The 15,075-nt window shown below is 40.8% G+C and overlaps 1 protein-coding gene across 50 annotated transcripts in view; it reads right to left on the bottom strand.

Annotated features, from left to right (window-relative positions):
* Pum1 (pumilio RNA binding family member 1) overlaps positions 1-15,075 on the bottom strand; it is a 127,303-nt gene that overhangs the window by 44,194 nt on the left and 68,034 nt on the right. For 46 of the 50 annotated variants that reach the window (XM_076565235.1, XM_076565227.1, XM_042271957.2 and 43 more), the window contains 2 exons: positions 14,663-14,829; positions 12,341-12,611 (listed from right to left, as the gene is read on the bottom strand). The exons of the other annotated variants lie outside the window; for them this stretch is intronic. In XM_076565235.1, the coding sequence (XP_076421350.1) occupies positions 12,341-12,611; positions 14,663-14,829 (438 nt within the window). The remainder of the gene's footprint in view (positions 1-12,340; positions 12,612-14,662; positions 14,830-15,075) is intronic. 50 annotated transcript variants of the gene reach the window in all.

The following is a 15,075-nucleotide window of genomic DNA, read 5'->3' as shown; positions in this document are numbered from 1 at the left end:
AGAGTGACTTCCACATCGCCCCAAGGGTTAGTCTACCTTCAAGACTTGTCAGTCCCAATGAGCACTGAATTCTCACCTATTCATGCTTTGGAGAAGATGAGAAGAATTTACTTTTATTCTCTGGGGAAGTGATTTTGCATACCTTCCTAAACTAGCAGCCTTTCCTAATGAATGAATTAGAGAAATGCCTGGCTTTGGGAGTTTCAAAGTCTCCTACATCTTATTCTTCATACTATTTTCATTCTGTGAAAAGAACAGAAGTACAAATTTTCACTGTGAACCAGCAAGATAGCTAAGCAACTTCCTGACACCAATCTCAACTACCTGAGTTTCATCCCCAGGACCCACAGGCTGTCTTCTGACCACTCATGCTGTAACATCTGCACTTGCACACAAAATTTTAAAAGAATAAAATTTGAACTGTAAACTCATACCTAGCACACTTCTTAGTTCACAAAAAAGAGGGAAAGTGTAAATTTTTTCCCACTAAAATTATCCCATGAATGTACATATTAATATAGAGTATTAACAGCCAATCATTCATCCATTAATTTAACAAATATTTACTATGCAAGCAGCAGGGATATAGCTAAGAGCAAATAAAAACCCTCTCCTTGCTTTCCTAGACATAACATTTTATCATGAGTAATGATGAAGAATGGGGAAACTGGCAGCGTGACCGTGAAGGGCCTTAACAGGTTTCCTTCCAGAGACTTCTTGAGTGGCTGATTGCTGAACAGCCCTATTCCCAGAATATAGCTTTCAACCACCTGTTCTTTCTACAGGACCCATTAACAGCCCAGATCACATCACTGGGTGATAGGTAAGACAGTACAGACCTTCAACAATAGGCGTATTTATTAAGAGATATCGGAAGGTGTCATCTCCCCCAACTCAGCTAAATTATCACTGCAACTATTCCGACTGTTAGTGTATGCAACTGAGATAGTTAATTCTGTCTCAAACATAAACAGGCTGATTTTAAACAAAAAGTTGAGGGGCTGGAGAGATGGTTCAGCAAAAGCACTTGTTGCTTTTGCTCAGGTTCAATTTTCAGAACCCACATGAGTACTAAGTAAACATGTGGTACACATACATACATACATATATACATACATGCATGCAGGCAGGCAAATATTCATACACACAAAATATATCTAAAAATATTTATAAATAAAAAGTTGCGTATTTTGAATAAGGTGGCCAGTTTTACCTGTATCTTATTCTCTATACCTCAATCTTCCTAAAAACCAGAAAAAAATTTCATCTTGCCAATCTGTATCTAGTTTCCTTTTCAAAACCTTCACCATGCTGCTGCTAAAAATGAAAAGGCATTGCCTTGTCTACATCTAATAAACACCAAGCACCCAAACAGAGGGATTCGTAGATTTCTCAAGCATTCAAAACACTTGTCCATCCCACAATGGGAGCTTGTCAGTATGAGTTGGAAACTGCATTTGTAGGCTTTACAAGTTCATCTCAAGAACAGTGTCTGTAGCAGCTGGAGACAGTCGACACAAGAGGGGTATCCAAGAGGCAAAAAATAAAAAGAGGCTGGGAATACAACTTTAGTGGCAGAACATTCACTTAGCATGTATGAGGCCTTGGGTTCAAACTCAAGTATGATTAATAATAATAATAATAATAATAATAATAATAATAATAAAAACAGTAAGTAAAAACCAAGGTAAAGCCTAGTCAAAACCCAAAACCTCTGGAAACAGTCATATTCTCAACAAGTGCTTCTATCGCTTCTTTTCCACCCCTCACAGCCCTACTGTGGACAAGCCCATCTCACTGAAAAGACTCATTGTTGGACTTCAGTATCCTGTGTAGCTGGGAGATAAAGGTGATATATAGAGAATGTAACTGCTGAGGATATCCTGACATGATTCAATCCCACTCCATCAGACTTGCCTCACTATGTACTTCATGAAGTGTTAGATAACTCATTATTTGCACACTGTAAATACACAGAGAAATACACATGTCAAATCATAAATCAATCATTTGCAGCCCCGCCATCATGTAGTCACATTTAAGGTAAGGATCATTACTTACAACAGAAAGCACATATAAGCCTTGCAAGGGCCCCCATATAGCCTGTGGTAGGGATTGTTCAATAATTAGTGAATATAAGAAAAATGGGAGACTTTCTTCTAGAGAGTATTTTGTAGTAAACAATTTAACAAAAGCTAATTACAAATCCACAGCCATAAGATTTGATTATAGACTAGATTACAACAATTTTGGCACATTCTCTTTATGTAAATGGTGCAATATTAACTAGAAATAGAGTACTCAAAACAAAATTGGAAAATTGGCAAGCGACTCTTCAGACTCTGAAGAACTCACATTAACGTCATCTTGTGGGCAAGCTCCTGAGTTCTGCTACCACTGTCATGATTTTCACAAAGGAGCCAATGACCTGCAAGGATGTGCTTTTGGAAGCAAAATCATGCTGAGCATTTATGCTGATTACAACTCAATCAAAGAGAACACAGGAGAAATCTAGCAAATATTTCAGTCATGTAGGGATGGACTCACACACTAAATACTGAAGGAACAATCTGAGTATCGGATGCCAAACTGCTTTGACTTCCTTCTTTGTCCCTCACTATATGAGTTTACAGAAGACAGTGTTCCTGTTCCAAAAAGAAATGGGCATTTCAAAACACACACTGCAGCACTACCATGCAGTGCACATTTTATAAAAGATAGTTACTGGGGATGGGGATTTAGCTCAGTGGTATAGCGATTGCCTAGCAAGCGCAAGGCCCTGGGTTCGGTCCTCAGCTCTGGAGAAAAAAAAAAAAAAAGAAAAAAGAAAAGAAAAAGAAAAAAAGATAGTTACTACCAGCATGAGAGAGACAGAGATAGAGAGATAGATAGATAGATAGATAGATAGATAGATAGATAGATAGATAGATAGATAGATAGATATCTTAGTACCACTACTGTTATAGTCCTAGATAGCATAAAAATGCTGCTGTTGTTACATACATGGTAGTAAACACAAATAATCCCAGTACTCTAGAGTAGGATCCAGAAGTCAAGGTCAACCTAATCTTCATGTCCAAAGCCATTTAAAGAAAAAAGAAAAAAAGGAAAAAATCCACAACTAGACAAACCCGCCACCTCTCTGAACACTCTAGCATGGTGGGGTTCTCTGATCTCGAGAGCAGTGTAGTGTCTGAACATAAATCAGGAACTGCAGAAGACATGCACACTCCACTCCCAAATGAACTGCTCCCTTGAGTGTAGGTTGTTCTTTGTTTCCTGGTGCTGGGGACCAAATCCAGGGTCTTGCACAGCAAGCACAGAACCAATGAGTTAAAGCCTCACCACCACCACCACCACCACCACCACCACCACCACCACCACCACCACCACCACCACCACCACCACCACCACCACCACCACCAGAAGCATGTTTAATAAGCGTCTTAATTTTTCACCATCTTAGGGCCATGCAATGGCCAAAGCTCACGAACAGACCTTAAGACCAGACAACATTAACTCCTATGCTTGGTTCTACTATAAACTTGGAGCCAGTTGCTTAACATCGCTGTGCCTCAACTTTCTCCTCTACCAAACAGAGACAAAGAAAAGAAACATTTAGTTCCTAGAGTTGTTGCCAGTCCTTTATGTGAGCTAAAGGCACTGCTCCAAGCCTGACTACCTGTGACCGATCACCAGATTCTACATAGCAGAAGGCGAAAAACTCCTACAAGCAGTCCTCCCTAGGGGAACCAGAGACACACACACAATCTCAATCTCTCTCCCTCTCCTCCCTCTCCTCCCTCCCTCCCTCACACACACACACACACACACACACACACACACACACACACACACACACACGCTCACAACTCATTTTCTCTCTCTCTCTCTCTCTCTCTCTCTCTCTCTCTCTCTCTCTCTCTCACACACACACACACACACACACACACACACACACACAATTTTTCAATTTTTGAAAGTTACAGGGAAAGATGCTAAGCTATTATAGGAAAAGTTTTCTTATACTCCTTTCAAAGAAAACTGGATAAAGCCGAACAAAGAAAAAAGACAAATCTACATATCAAAAGTCTTTGTATTCCTAGGAACTAGGGTCCAAAAGGTCTCACCTTTTTCTTTTTGTTTCCAGTTTTACTGTTGTTTGTATGTCTGAGACAAGAGTCATCAGTGCATATACACACATGCATACCACACACCCATACACATTAAATAAATGAATGTTATATTAAAAAATTCAGTATTCCTTAGCAGATAAGAAACTAACTTCAATCAAGCATGGTGTTACACTTTCAATCCCAGCAGAGGCCAGCCTGGTAACATAATGAGTCCAGGGCACCCAGGGCTAGAGAAACCATCTCTTTAAAAAAAAAAAAAAAAAAAAAAAAAAGGTGAGTGGGGGTGGAGAGGGAGGATGAGAGAGAACCTAATTCCAAGGTAAATAGTTTCTGAGATCTCAAATCAAAACTAAAACTCAATCCTCTACCAAACCAATGTTTCTGCATGACTGAACAAATTAAAACTAAACTGAGGTAACCTTCAACCATCCTAGTCAGTATCAAGTCTTCTTAACAACACATAGGACACTAATGGAATTGTTACCTGTAAATTTAAAACATGGTTTGCATTAAAGCTACTCAAATAAGCCAGTGTGATAGCCAGCATTCAGGAGGCAGACAGAGAGGGTTAGATCTCTTTGAGTTTGAGGCCAGCTTGAGCTACATAGCAAGTACCAGGACAACAAAAGCTAAGAGAGATTTTTGTCTCAATAGCAAAACACACTCATGGCCTCTTAAGAATGATAATGAAGCACTAATAAAGCAATGAGAGAGAGAGAGAGAGAGAGAGAGAGAGAGAGAGAGAGAGAGAGAGAGAGAGAGAGAGAGAAAGGGAGAGAGAAAGGGAGAGAGAAAGGGAGAGAGAAAGGGAGAGAGAGAGGGAGGGAGGGAGGGAGGGAGGGAGGGAGGGAGGGAGGGAGGGAGGGAGGGAGGGAAGGAGGGGGAGAGGGAGAGGGTGTGTGTGTGTGTGTTTTGGACGTGCATTTGGTTGATGAAAAGAGAGCATTGCCCCCTCCCCCCCAAGCTGGAGTTCATTGAGACACATGTAGTACACTCCTATAATCCCAGCACTCTGAAGACAGAAATGGGAGATCAGTTCAAGGCCTTCGGCTACACAATTAATTAGGTCAGTCCCAGTAATGCAAGACCCTGTCTCGAGATATATTAGGCTATTTTTGAATTGACTGTGTTCTAAATAAAACATATCAACCATCTGACTAACCTGTGCTGACATAGTATTATTGGGCAGGCAGATCTCAGTGAGTTCAAGGCCAGCTTGGTCTACAAGCAAGTTCCAGGACAGTCAGGGCTACACGGAGAGATTTGCCTTAAAAAAAAAAAAAAAAAAAAAAAAAAAAGAAGGCAAGAGAGAAAAGCAAGAAAGCGAGAAGAACACTCCAGAAGCACATCAATAAGAATTATCATGCAAAGAAAATAACCTTAAACTGGAAACCCTTTTACATAAATGGCAATCCTGTAGGCTTATTTTAATGAATGTCTCTCTGGACCTGAAATCTCTTCATTATGTTCTTCAAATGGGATTGTGGGGCGGGAGAGGGAAAGCACTAATATTAGCCTTACACCTAAAAATTATTACAAGTAGATGGAAACAATGTAGATTTTCCACTTACACTGTGGTCACCACAAGCATTCCAAAATCCTTTTCATGTTCATTATGAGCTAATACTTCATATGTATAAAGAAGCAAATCTAAACTTTGCTTTTAAGTATCTTGACATATTTTTAATGTAATGTTTCCTCCATACCCTTTCTGAATACTATATAAAGTGTACACACACACACACACACACACACACACACACACACACACACACACGAGAGCATATTTCAAACACTACGGATTAGAAAGGCAGCTTCACTTGTTGGGCCTGCACAAAAAGCTTGGTTCGGTCCCTCACACCTAAAACAAAACATCCCAGGAAGCAAGCTACAGGGATCACCTAACTGCTCAAAGGATTGCTGGAACTCTTGCTCATGTAAATAACCCTGAGAGGTCAGGTTCACAATGAGCACCAGTGATCAGAGAGGAAATTGAACCATCCAAAGCCCAAAGAATAAAATGGACTGATTCAAAAACCACCTTTCCCCTATTCACTAGGTACTCTGTATCATGTATTAAAGAAAAACTTCCATAAACGTAAACATCACAATGGGAAGGAATAGAACAAGAGATTATTTATTCTGTCAATGTCCATGAGTTCCTCTTAAACACAAATAAAACTGTCATACCATTTGAAGCAAATAAACGAAAATAAAGGAAGATGACTACCCTTTGTTCCTCATTTAGAGAACCCAAAATCAAAGAGCAAAACGTGCAGAAAAATATATAGCGATCACACAAAAATGCACAGATGACCAGCTTAACCCTCAGGTGTTTGAGGTATTGTCTGAGACACACCTGGCTCAAGCCAGACCTCCATGACCTGGATTCAATTCTCACTGCAATCTCGGGCTAACACTAGGCTCACACTCCAACTATCCTGTGATTGTATATCCATCATTCCCATCTCTGCTCTGTCACCAGTACAATATACAACCCAACCACTCCTTTAAGATGGCCTTGGTCATCACTGATTCCTCCTGACTGATAGCACTTATCTCAAATGATTGAATACAATTCTGTTTCAAGCAGAATCCAAGGTTCCTGAAGGACTCATGAGTCAACAATTAACTGATAGATTAATTAACATAGGAGTACCCAAACCTGCTTCTACACAAACATTTCCAAACCACAAAAATTAAGGCATTCCTCCTAAAATTCCAAGTGCAGGCACACAGTTGCAATCTCAGTGTTTGAAAGATAGAAGAAGGGGGTCATGAGTTCTAAGTGAATTAAGGTAACATAGCAAGACTCTGGATTTTAAAAAAAAAATGCTCCTAAGAAATGTCATTGTTAGTAAAATGCACAGTATCTATTCAGAGTCATCCCAAACTACCCGTCGAGCTGAACACACCTCTGATCATTTGCATTTTAGGCTTTAGTTATACTATTTTCTAGGAGTATTTTCAATTCTCATCTTCTTCCTGCAGAAATAAGGCTTTATAAGAAATAAGGAGGAACTCACAATTCTTCCAGAAATTTTTCTTTCTTTTGGAGACCAGAGAACTCTTCCTCCCAGTAAGGTCCTATGGTTGTGGACATGGTTTCATCTCTTTCTGTTTTCTTAGAGTTATGTGTGTGTGTGATGCTTGTGGTGACCACAACATAAGTGGAAAATGTACATATGGGCACACCTGTTACTGAGGTCAGAGGAGGGCATTAAATGGCATACACATTTAATCCCAGCATTAGCAGATAGACAGAATTTGAGGCCTGCCTGGTCTACATAGAAAATTTATGGACAGCCAGAGCTATACAGTAGATCTCAGTGGTGGTGGTGGGAATGGGGGGTTTATGAGCAAACAGTTGTAAGCCACCTGTGGTGGTCTAATAGGTAATGTGCCCATAGACTCGTGCGTCTGAATGCTTGGCCCATAGGGGATCGCACTACTGGGAGGTGTAGTCTTCTTTGAGTAGGTATGGCCTTGTTGGAGGAAGTGTGTTACTGTGGGGTGGGCTTTGAGGTCTTATATGCTTTCTGAAGCCTGTGGATCAAGATGTAGAACTCTCAGCTCCTTCTCCAGCACCATGTCTGCCTGCATGCTGCTATGTTTCCTGCCATGAGGACAATGGACTAAACCTCTGAAACTGTAAACCATCCTCAGTTAAATGTTTTCCTTTATAAGAGTTGTCACAGTCATGGTGTCTCTTCACAGCAATAGAAACCCTAACTAAGACACCACATGGATACTGGAACCCCAACTTGGGTCCTCTGCAAGAGCAACAATGTGCTTATCACAACTGAGCCATCTCTCCAGCACCATCCCATGATAAGGTAGCTCTCTTATCATGGAGAGCTACCTTGCACTATTTAAATGATGAAATGCATCCTAATGACTAAACAGAACCAGGAAGAGAACCAAGTAGGAAATCTTGCTCTATTCAAAGATGTAGGTGGCTACTGATGAAAAATGTACAGCTAAAGGTTATTATACATAGCCCACAAATCTACAATCTCCCTGTATCAGTCCATAAAGCTGGGTGCCAAAAGAATGTTTTCCCAGATGTAAAGGGCCATGGTTTTTGATCAGATGGCAACACAGTGACCTAAATGGTTCATGTGATCGAAGAAATAACTTTTCTGTCCATTACACAGTAATATTGTATTACTAGGTCTTATCTAACAAACCTTCGAACAATATCCAAAAACTTTCCTGGGTATCATACAATTTCAAATTTTAATTTGGGAAAGTATATATTAACTAAAGAGAAGCAGTTAGATATAACAGGAATAGGGAATGGCTCCCTAAAGACTCATTTGCTGAAGGAAAGCTCTCACATAGCTTTCAAACTGCTAAAAACCACAACACAGACAAAGCATTCAGCACTTGTGCTCTTAGCTCTGAAGTGAGACACCTCATACTATGGAGTTCAAAGGAGATGGAGAGTACGTATAAACAAAATAGAGTGACCCAGCTGGCCCTTGAAGAAAGAATAAAAGGAGTAAAATATGATGTGTGATGGTTTGAGTGAGATGTCCCCCATAGTTTCAGACATTTGAACACTTGAAACCTAGTTGATGGTGCTGTTTGGGAGGTGTTAATTTGCTGGAGGAAACACATCACTAAGAAGTGAGTTTTTTGTTTGTTTGTTTTTTTAAGAAGATTTATTTATTTGTTTGTTTGTTTGTTTATTGTGTATAGTATTCTGCCTGCATGTATGATTGCAGACCAGAAGGCGGCACCAGATCTCATTACAGATGGTTGTGAGCCACCATGTGGTTGCTGGGAACTGAACTCAAGACCTCTAGAAGAGCAGTTAGCGCTCTTAACCTCTGAGCCATCTCTCCAGCCCCAAGAAGTGAGTTTTTAAAGTTTAGAAACCCAAGCCACTTCTGGTTCACCCTCTTGTTTTTGTAGTAAAAGCCCTCGGCCCTCAGCTTCCTGCAGCCATGCCTGCCACTTGCTGCCATGTCTCCTTGCAATAACAGACTCTCATTCCTGGAGAACAAGAAGTTCAAAACCCCCTTTCTTCTCTACATTGCCTTGGTCATAGGTGTTTTATCATAGTAGCAGAAAAGTAACTAGTATAAAATGCAAAACTACATAAAAATATATAAAAGCATAAAATGTAAGTAAGAACGGTTAAAGTGGTAAGATGACACCCAACAACTGTCAAATGATGCTTCCTCCTTAACAATTCTAGCTTCTCTACAGGCACCTCTGGGAAATCTTAGGATAATGACTACCATATGTTATTTGAGTGCCCAGGACCCAGGACAAGAGTTCTTAAAAACAATCTACTAAGAAAAAAACTTAATTTGAGGGTGGCAATACAGCTCAGGAGCTGAGTATGTCCCCATGAATGGGGGAGAAGCAATAATTAGGGTACACGGGATGTGCTGGCTAGTCTTCGTCAACTTTGAAACAAGCTATAGTCATCTGAGAAGAAAGAACCTCAATTGAGAAAATGTTCTGAAAATGTTCTGATGAGATCAGGCTCTAAAGCATTTTCATTTTTAGTGACTGATGTGGTAGGATCCAGCCCACTGTCGGTGGGGCCTTCCCTGGCTTGGTGGTCCTGGGTTCTGTAAGAAAGCTCCCTAAGGAACAAGCCAGTAAGCAACACCCCTCTATAGCCTATGCATCAGCTCCTGACTCCAAGTTCCTGTCCTGGCTTCCTTCAGTGATAGAGTGCAATGTGGAAGTATAAGCCAAATAACTTTCCTTCCCAACTTGCTTTTGATCATAGTGTTTCATCATAGCAATAGTAACACTAACTAAGAAATGGGATAAAACAATAATGTCCACATCACATTCTGTGCACACAGCAATACCCCTACACTGCAAAACTATGAAAGCCGTAACTCAACAGGTTCCAATGTGCAAATCTGTTTAAATTAGCCAGTGGAAAAGCCACCCAAGACATTGTACATCTGCACAACTGTTATCTCTGATACATACAAAAGTTCATTTGTGTTTAAATCCTAATAATTAGCGAGCTCCCAAACTCCTGGTAAAGTGAAACCATAGACTAATAAACCAAAAGACCATAACTCCTTGACTATGAAGTAAAGAACAGTTAAATGAAAGAGAACCAAATTTTTGTTAGCAAAACACTGAAGACAAACTCTTCTTAAATAAAAAGGGTTCAATTAAAACAGAAAATGAAAACAAGGAGTCAGTAAGGACCAAAAGAAGAGAAAAAGAACAAGAGAGACCGTTTGTATGGAGCTGAGCATAGCTACTGGGAGCTACAGAGGGAACAATGTCCGATTAGACTTTTCTTTCGATGGAAAAGGAGTTTGCTAATTAAGTCCCATGGCTCAGCCCTATGCACCTGTATAGCACAGGCTCCGTTACCAGTTACTACCAAAAGCAACAAAAACTCAACAGCCATAAATACACACAGCATACTTCAAAGGGATTTCTTTTGGTAAACTTCCTAAGGTCACCTACTTATCTACCAATCAAAATCCATCTGGTGTAAGTGAAATGACAAAAAGGTTGCAGTCTCTCACTTAAAATCTGTATTGGCATTCCAGTCCAAAACTAAGAAGCTGCCTGCTCCTACTGGTAGCCGATTTCCTACTATGCCTTCAAAAATGGGTGGCATAGTTTGGGGGCATGGTGGCTGAAAACGGACTGAAGAGGTGATTTGGTGTTCAAGAGTACTGACTGTTCTTTAACTGAGTCAATCTCAGCACCCAAGTGGTAGCTCAGAAACACCTCTAACTCCAATCTCCTTTCCTCTTTTGGCACTGCATGCATAGTACAAGACATGCACCCTCAAAAAACATCCACATACATTAAAAAAAAAATTTAAATTAAAAAAAAAAAAAAAAGCTGAGACAAGAAGATAAGTTCAAGGCCATCCTGGACCAGGCCAGCGTTGGATTCACAGCGAAACACTGCCTCAAAAAAAAAAACAAAAACAAAAACAAAAAAAAAAAACCCGGAACTGTAAACTCACAAACAGAATTTTCTAGAAACCTGTAAACAGAAGAAGAGAGTTGAGCCTGGGGGAATGGCACAGTGGGTGAGAGCACTTACTTATGCAAGTGTGAGTTTGGATTCAAAGAATGCAACAGGATGGCTGAGCACCGTAACTCCAACACTGGAGTGGGGTGGTTCAAAAGGGAGCAGGGGAGGGGGAGATAACTGGAGCTTTTACTAGGCAAAGTGCTGAGTTTCAGACTCAGTGAGAGACCCTGTTTCAGGAAATGAGGCAAAGAGGAAAGCACCCAACATCATCCTTTGGCCTCCGCAAGTACATGCACAGGTGACAGACACATACACTCTGGCTCTCATGACAGACATGCATGCATGTGCACGCGCACGCACCAGCACCAAATAATAATTGTAGACCTTACAGGTGTTTTACACGCTCAATTAGTCATATTCCAATTATTCTGAAAGGTATCTGTCTGTTCTGTGTGTTATATAAACAAAAGACATGACTGATAAGAATGAGTTGGTAGTATTTATTATACTGACATAACGGACAAGAGAGCTCACTATCTTATACATTTTCCTTTTTTGGGGAGAAAGAGGATATGCACACTTGAGAAATGGGTACATGTGCCTCTGTGAACATGTGAATAATACTAGGGAGGTTCCAGCTTTTGGGGTTTTTTTAACCACCTTGTTTTTTGATACAGGGTCTCACAATGAATCTGAAGCTCACTGTTTTTGCCAGACTGTCAGGCTGGCTACCAAGCTCCAAGATATGTCTGTCTCTGACCGCCAATACTAGGGTTCCAGGCATGCACAGCTATGACCAGCTTTTACAAGAGTATTGGAGATTTGGTCTTGGATCATCTTGCATTCAAAGCAAGCATTCTTATCCACTGAGCCATCTCTCTAGCTCCTCATTATTTTTAACACAAAATAAACCAGCAACAGCATACAATAGAAATCCTCCAAGTATAACTTAGCATTTGAGAGGATGCTCATCCATTCCCCAGGGCAAGGAGAGATGAGCCAAGCATAATATATGCAGAGCAGGGTGCTTTCTCCCCCACAACTTTGGCCTAAGAACCAGCTTCCTGAGTAGAAAGATGAGCTTTGTAAACTTATTTCATTGCTGAACCAAAAGTAGCTGGCTGATGGCATTCTAAAATGATAACACCTTTGCCCATCCAACCCCCCATAATGTGCTGGCTAGAGAGGAAGGAGAAGGGTGACAAAGACACACACTGTACCTGTTGTTGAGAATTGTAGTCAAAAAGTCCCACAGTTGCTGCTGCTGAGTCCACAGGTACCTGCGTGCCTGAATAATCAAACTGCAGAGGCTCCATGCCCACATGTTCCATGGGGTCCAAGGGGACACTCTGGGACTCCATGTTGGAGAAATCCTCCACAGGCTTGGCACCATTGGTGCTGGTCAGCTGGGCTAAGCCCTCAGAACCATTCTGGTTTGGACCCAGAAGATCCACTTCATTAGCAGAGTTCTGGCAATTACCAGGGGTACGGCTAAACAGAGAAAGTAAAGGGCATTAAAGCTTATTTTGATCGGGGAGGGACACTACAGCAACCCCCAGTTGATGTCCTTGACAGAGTTCATTAACAGTCCTGAAAGCTAGCTCTGCAAAATAACCAGAGATCTTTGACAGCGCTTACAGGGTTGTAGCCTCTAGAATAATTCTGCTAGTGCCTGCCTTCCCTCCTAGACACCCTTGAACCTGTATCATCAGCTATTAACATATAACACCTTTACCATGGAATTTAGATTGAAGAAACAGAATGAGCTTAAAAAAAAAAAAAAGGCATCCTGTGGCAGCCATGAAAACAAGTGTCAACTCAAACACATGGGTAAATAAATTCACTCCACCAGAGCAGTAGTAGCTCCTCTTGAAACACAGAGCAAACTGCAAAGGTTGGTTCTGATGCCAGGCATAGTGGCACATACCTATGATCCCAGTATTCAGTGCAAATTTCAAAGTCATGCTGGAGTGCACACAGACTTTGTTTCAAAATAAAGCAAAACACCCAAAGTTAGTTCCTAGAAGGAAATCCAATTCTTAGAATGATTCTAATAAAAAGGTTTTCAGGTATTATTTATATTATTACCGGTGCTGAACACTACTCCCACCTGCCAAAGACATGGAAGAAGCAAATCAGTTCAAAAATGTGTAAAGCTTCATCACTAACCACAAGCTCCTACTCCAAAGACAATGTTAAACTTAAGCTAGTGTACATATGTTCCATCCTCCATGTCACCAAACTCCAAAGAGCAAAAAGGGCACCAATGGTGATTGGGCCACGAGTTTAAATGAGTACTTTACTGGTTCTTGAGATACACCACAACCCTATGTTAAATGACTGTATCACCCAAACCCATTACAGGCAAAGGAGAGCCGCCTATGCCTACAGTCAATCCCTTCATCTCTAAAAAAAGAGAATACAGCTGGTACAAGTTAAAAGCACTGTCATGTTCCTTCACATACACCACCACCTCAACCACCTCCTGCCACAGCCAGATATCACAAAGCACGGCGCCAGGGTGCTTGTGATACAAGGAGGTGAGGCCATTTGAACCCATCCCAAGAACACAGGTAAGCATTTATTGCCCTTTGCCTCAAATTTCAAAGACTCTAATTCTATATATGTTCAATATATACAAAATTAGGCTTTTAAACAGCTATACTTGTTCTGCAAATGATGCAAAATACATCTTTTATACTAGTGGGTATTAGGAGGGTGTAAAATGCATGTTTGTATATGCATTCAAATAAACACCCATTAGCTTTAGACTAGCACTAAATTATTTGTATGTGTATCACTCAACAAAGGTTTTCATAGACTAAAGCTTGTCTATATAAACAAGAATGGCTGCCAACTGTGGAAGACAAATGAATAATACTATGTATGTTCTATTATAGGGTAAAATCTGCAACTCAGGCATGAGCAGAGATGGGATAAGAGGTATCCATGGGACGTATGATTATGAACAAACCATTTGCTGGGCGTGGCAGTATACATTTGAAATCCCAGCACTCAGAGGCCAAGGCAGGAAGATTGCAAGTTCAAAGCCAGCCTGGGTTACATAGTGAGCCCCTCTTACTTTGCACCTGAACTTCTATTTCTTCAACCTGAAGTAACTGATGCCTGGCCTACCTACGTGGAATGGAACTGCTGAACACAAATGACATGGGAGAAGGCGCACAAGTTCTCAGGTATTTCTCCCTCCAATGTGAGAGGGGACACTAGTGTATAGTGGTGTGTAGAAACATAGGGAAGTCCCAAAACACCTACACCCAAGTTTGAGTATTCTACTAAAATCTCCTCAGTGGAATAACTCTGTGAACCCAGCTCCATACAAATGCAAATTCTACCATTTGGGCAAAGCATCAAACATGGTCAGCTCTTAGAAAATCCCACCTTACCAGTTAGTTTACACCTCTATGGCATCATCTATACTAGATCCATTTTTTTTTTTTTAAAGAAACAGGAAGGAAGGGACTAAAATAAAAACAAAAACCCAGAGCCCACATCCAAAAATCAGAAGTGTAAAATATACAAACCTAAAATCTTTGACGTCTGCATCAATCCCATTCTGCACTGGTAAACCATTGGTCTTGTCCATCACATCACCCTCCTCCTTCAAATCTCCTAGCTTATCTCCATCAAACGTACCCTTGTTCTTCTTTTCACCTTTGTCGTTTTCATCACTGTCTGCATCCCTTGGGCCCTGTTTAAAAAATAGCTTCAGCTTCACTACTCGTCATCAACTAATTGTGGATACCCACTGTGGACACCAGACTACACTAAATGCTCACGGAAACAAGACTGTGCCCACTTCTGACATTACAGTCTAGTTTACAAACAACACGGAGGCTGGACACTGCAGAATTTTTTGCCAAATGGGGGAAGACAGACAAACAGGTATGTTACAGAACTGAGAACATCTTATCATACCATGTACTCCCCCTTCTGA

The sequence above is a fragment of the Peromyscus maniculatus genome, chromosome 2 (genome assembly GCF_049852395.1).
Source record: "Peromyscus maniculatus bairdii isolate BWxNUB_F1_BW_parent chromosome 2, HU_Pman_BW_mat_3.1, whole genome shotgun sequence".
In the NCBI taxonomy this organism is placed as follows: domain Eukaryota; kingdom Metazoa; phylum Chordata; class Mammalia; order Rodentia; family Cricetidae; genus Peromyscus; species Peromyscus maniculatus.
The sequence above is the reverse complement of the archived record's forward strand: the minus strand, read 5'-3'. Positions and strand labels throughout refer to the sequence as shown.